The sequence below is a fragment of the Crocodylus porosus genome, unplaced genomic scaffold (assembly GCF_001723895.1).
Source record: "Crocodylus porosus isolate Cpor-Errol unplaced genomic scaffold, CroPor_comp1, whole genome shotgun sequence".
Taxonomy (NCBI): Eukaryota; Metazoa; Chordata; order Crocodylia; family Crocodylidae; genus Crocodylus; species Crocodylus porosus.
In genome coordinates, this window is record NW_017728886.1 from 15,367,994 (window position 1) to 15,372,858 (window position 4,865).

General features: G+C 43.6%; 1 protein-coding gene across 1 annotated transcript in view; it reads left to right on the plus strand.

The window, feature by feature from the left end:
* The first annotated feature begins 17 nt into the window (after positions 1-17).
* NOM1 (nucleolar protein with MIF4G domain 1) overlaps positions 18-4,865 on the plus strand; it is a 22,240-nt gene continuing 17,392 nt past the window's right edge. The window contains exons 1-3 of the mRNA XM_019530567.1: positions 18-311; positions 1,912-2,036; positions 3,062-3,257. Of these exons, the coding sequence (XP_019386112.1) occupies positions 300-311; positions 1,912-2,036; positions 3,062-3,257 (333 nt within the window). The 5' untranslated portion in view covers positions 18-299. The remainder of the gene's footprint in view (positions 312-1,911; positions 2,037-3,061; positions 3,258-4,865) is intronic.

The following is a 4,865-nucleotide window of genomic DNA, read 5'->3' on the forward strand; positions in this document are numbered from 1 at the left end:
TCGCGCGGGACGGGCTGGGCTACGTGCTCGGCGCGCTCGGCGGCGGCGCCGGCGGCCTCTGGGAGGACGGCGAAAGCGACGGCGGCGGGGAGGCCGAGCGGGGCCTGGCGCCTGGGGGGAGCCGCGAGGAGGATGAAGATGAGCTACAGTCGGAGGAGGAGGAGGAAGATGAGGAGGAGCTGGAGGATGAAGGGGCCGAAACGGGAACAGCGGCTCTGGCGAAGGCTGACACAACAGGACCCCACGAGGCGTCTTCAGCAGACGGTGGCACTTGGGAACCCAACCCCGCCGGGAGCCCCATGGAGCAGACGGTAGGTGGGAGGTTGTCAGCACAGGACGCACTGCTCTTCGGGGCCTCTTCCCTGCCCGAGATCTCTCCTGAAAGGGACCGGTGGTTACGATGGCCGAGGCGCACCTAGCTCCATGTTGTTGTGGGGCTGAAACACTGTTAGGTGAAGAGGCCAGGGACCAATACTGGGTGTATTAAGGGAAGAGGGATCGTTCTTGGAAGCAAGAGGCTGGATCAGCTTTGAAACAATGGAAATGCAGGCTTCCCTTGCCAACTGTTGGGGTTGGGTTCCTGACAGTTCCCGTGGTTGGCAAGACAAAAGGTTTGTGGGAAAAATGGCAGGCGGCAGGCTGATGCGCTGCCACGGAAAACTGTGGTTACTCAAAATTAAACCGTGGTTGCCAGAATGGTATAGGGAATATTCAGCGTGGATACATAAACCTGTGGCTGGCGAGGGAAACCTGTAATGTGGAAACAGACAAACAGGTAAAGGGAATGAAGGGGGAAAGGAGCGTTATCCTGCATCTGACAGCATAGGAACTGGACTTGTCTGCACTGGCAACCTTGTGCTATGGGTTCTGGCAGCAGACGGCAGTCGTCCAGGTCAGGTGCACTGTGGAAGGAACTAGCTGAATGTGCTTCGGCAGCCAGAAGATGCAAGAGAGCTCCTCTTCTGCCCGACAGCAACAGCCTTCCCTGCTCTACTGAGGTGATTTAGTTCTGCTGGAGGAAAAGCTCATTCTGCTGCCACAGAGGAGTTTTAAAGGTGAACTCACTCCACCCTTTGCCAACAGAAGTGGAGCATAACAAAGACTGGAGTGTAACTTGACTGTGATCGCATCAGGAATACGTAGCAGAGCCATGAAGTCACTTTCAGATTGAAGCGTTACCTCCATTCCAAGTATATCTGATTGAAACACGATGTTGCGGTCATTGTTTCAGGAAGCCAATAGAACTACAGTAGGAAGGGATGAGGAAGATCAACCAGATGTTGTAATCTTCCTCCTACAAAAAGATACAGCTGACACTAAACTGATGGGCAAGGTTCTTTGGGTAGATGTGATACTTTTTATTAGACCAATTAAGTAGTTAGGGAAAAAGTTCTTAGCAAGCTTTTGAGGTGCAATCACCCTTCTTGTGGCCTGAACTTTTTTCCAACTACTCAGTTGGTCTAATAAAAGGTATCATATCTGCTCAAAGAACCTTGTCTGCCTATGTCCTTAGACCAAGATGGCTACAACTGAAAACCCAGCACTAAATTAATAACACGTTGGAGACCAAGCATTTTGGAAGCCTGCAGCATTTCCAGTGACTAATGGGAGAAATGAACCTGGATTAGGATCTTGGTTTTAGCTAAGTAGAGAACTTTTCGTTTAAGAGGATAGACTTCCTTTTTTGCCATTGAGTTGGCAATAAGCAAAGATAATTTTCTCCAAGTTTCTCAAGTTGGCTCCTTTAGCGTGATGTTGTGCTATGTGTCTAGTGCTACAGTTAAATACGTACTGATTAGAAATAAATGTGTGGTATATCTAACAATTTGTCAGAGTTAGTGAAAAGAGTCACATTTATTCCAAAGTACTTATATTTTTCTAATACATCACCCTAATTTTTTCTTGGGACAGAACCTTTGCCCTAGTCCAACCAAATACGTCCCCCCTCAAGCGAGAGGAGCTGGAGGGAGAATGGATGACAAAAAAAGGGAAGAACTGTTAAGACTGAAGAAAACAGTGAATGGTCTAGTGAACAGGTAATGAAATGAATGCGTCAAGTCGAATGTGTCAGCATTGATGGCCTTTTGCTACAGCATCTATGACTCAAACCAAAGAGATGTAAATAGGACTTTCTTCTTGCAAACTGATCCTTTTTTTGGACAGTTTTGAAGCCTACCATCCTGGGAATGATTTTTTGTTTGTCTGTTGTTTTGCAGAACATCTACTACAGACGTTGATACATTTAGGAGGAAAGAAGATAGGCTTTCATTATGTGTGATTGTAAAACTTTGGACTCACTTCTCCAAACCTTTACTGCTACATGCAGGGCATGCACCCAGGGACATCAGTGAGGCTGTGCAGAGTTAAAACAATTCTAGCCTCAAACTCTTCATATGTACAATATAAGCTTGAAGATAGGGATTTTTAATTTTAAAACATTTAAATTAAACACACAACTTAAAAACTAAGAAGACTGCTTGGCCTGAATCTCTGAAGGGCCTTGCATATCTTGTACTATAGTTTTATCTTTTTCAGTGGTAATGACTAGTTATTTCTTATTTGCGACTTTTAGAAAAAAGCATTTAATTAGTGTTAATTTTTGTCTGTGCCAGTGTTTCAAAACTTTAGAGCAATCTATCTTGCATGCAGTCTGGCCATTTATCTGTGTAACAATAGCAATCTTATTCTGATCAGCCACATGGCGGGTATGTATTGGTCATTTCAGAAATACTACTTGGAGTAAGAATTGTTCTTTATTTGTCTTCTGTATAGCACTAAGTGCATTGCCAGTGCCTTACAAATAATAGTATTACTTTTGTGCTTCATATATTGCATCTTATGAGAAGACTGGGACTAAATATTTGGTGTTTTCAAGAATTTGGTGAACAAGAAATATCAAAAGCCTCTTTCAAAATGTTTTCCCTTTATCATTAGGTACTAGTTAAATAAATGAGGGAAAATATAAAGGTTTTGACATGTGGATTAAAAACAATATTAGGTGATGTGTATTGAGGGAATTGGTACAAAGCTAAAGAGAACCCTCAATTCTATTTCTTAATAGGCTGAGTGAACCCAATATGGCCTCCATAAGTGGACAGTTGGAAGAGCTGTACATGGCTAATAGTAGAAAGGACATGAATGAAACCCTGACAGACATTCTTATGAATGCTTGTGTTGCTGCAGCTGCAATGCCTGCAAGGCTGATGATGGAACATGTCCTTTTGGTCAGCATTCTTCATCATACAGTGGGAATTGAGGTAACTTCTTGCCTGGAGCCTGTTCTATTTTGTAATCATGTTGTTGCACTCCTTTTTCTTGGATGCTTATCAAAGTGCCTTTATAAGTCCTGTGTCTCTGTTTATACCTCATTGTATTGCACCATTTGCTGACTTGTGTGAAAGTAGTTGTGGCTTAGTAGCCAGGAATTCACAGGTAAGAACCTCTTATCCGTGTTACTTGGATATTTTCTTCTCTGTGTTTTTGTGGGTGATCTTTATAAAAGCGCAGGTCATCATTTGATTGAAAGCTTTAGTACTTCTGACTTCATTTGTAGTGTTGGAAAATGTTTTGGCCCCCCTGTTCTTCTGTTTAATTAAAGTAATTCATTCCTATCCTGTGGCTATTTAAAATATTCTTAAATCCAGTATATCAAATAACAGTGTTGATTAAAAATTAGGAAGCCATTCAGCAGCAGTACTTATCCATTTAAGTACCAATGCTAAATCCTGCTCCTACATATAGTCCATAGGCTTATGCAGATGTTTGCCGGACCTTCAGGACTTTGTGGAGTACCTTATAACTTTTTGACAGTTTGCTGCATTTTTAAGTTTGCAGATGTCAAGACGCAATTAATTTTAACTTTGCCTACTAATATGAAGGACAAGTTAGAACAGGTAATGCCAAAGGGAAGTCATTATAAGAGTTTAGCTAATTCTACTGCAACTTCTGCCAAGAGACAATGAGGTGTTTCAGGATGCCGTTCCCATAAAGCTGTATTCTAATTATATAATGGTAGAAATACCAAGAACCAATTTAATAAGATGCATTACGGACTCAAGAATTACTTTAATATTGGTATGAGTAAGGCTAAATTACTTCTATATTAGCTGTTTTTGCAACCAAACTAATATCAGCTGGATGTAGCTTTGTTACCTTCTTTCCATGCAACCTTTTTGTTATGATGATCAATTTTTACTCCTACTTTTTGCTTTAAAATGTTAAACACCCTTTTTAAAATGTTGATGGTGATTTAATGAAACAGTTTTTGTATAAGCTTAAAATTAACTAGAGGTGCACTGATATATCAGTAGTATATCGGATCAGCACTGATAAAAGGGAAATTAACATTATCAGCAATCAGCTTTTTTGGCTGATGTAGCAGATAATGGCAGTGATAAATGCTGTGTATGCACACAGCTGCAATGCATGTAGCTAGGACAGCAGCCTGGCAGCTTGGAGAGCAGTATCCAGCTGTTAAGTCTGTGGGGTAGGAAGGGCATGGTGAGAGGCGGGAGCAGATTGAGGCCCCCACAATGAGAGAGGGAGTGGGGCAGGGGTAGTTGCTGCCCAGCTGGGGCAGTGAATACAACCCCAGTAGTTGGACAGAGTTGTGGGTGGTTTGTTCACGGGGGATGGGGAGGGCTTCCTGCTGCTGTGCACACCCCTAGGGGAAGCATGGGGGGCATGTGCTCCCCCCTGATTTCTGCGTGGGGCAAGGGCGGGCTGCGCACCGCAGGCTCGGGGCCAGGAGCTGCACCAGCCTCTTCCCAGCCAGGGTTATGCTGGGAGGGGTGGCTTTTTATAAGCTATGACCACCCCAAAATTCCCCGTAGCCACCTCTCCCAGCACAGATGCCTACTGCCCCT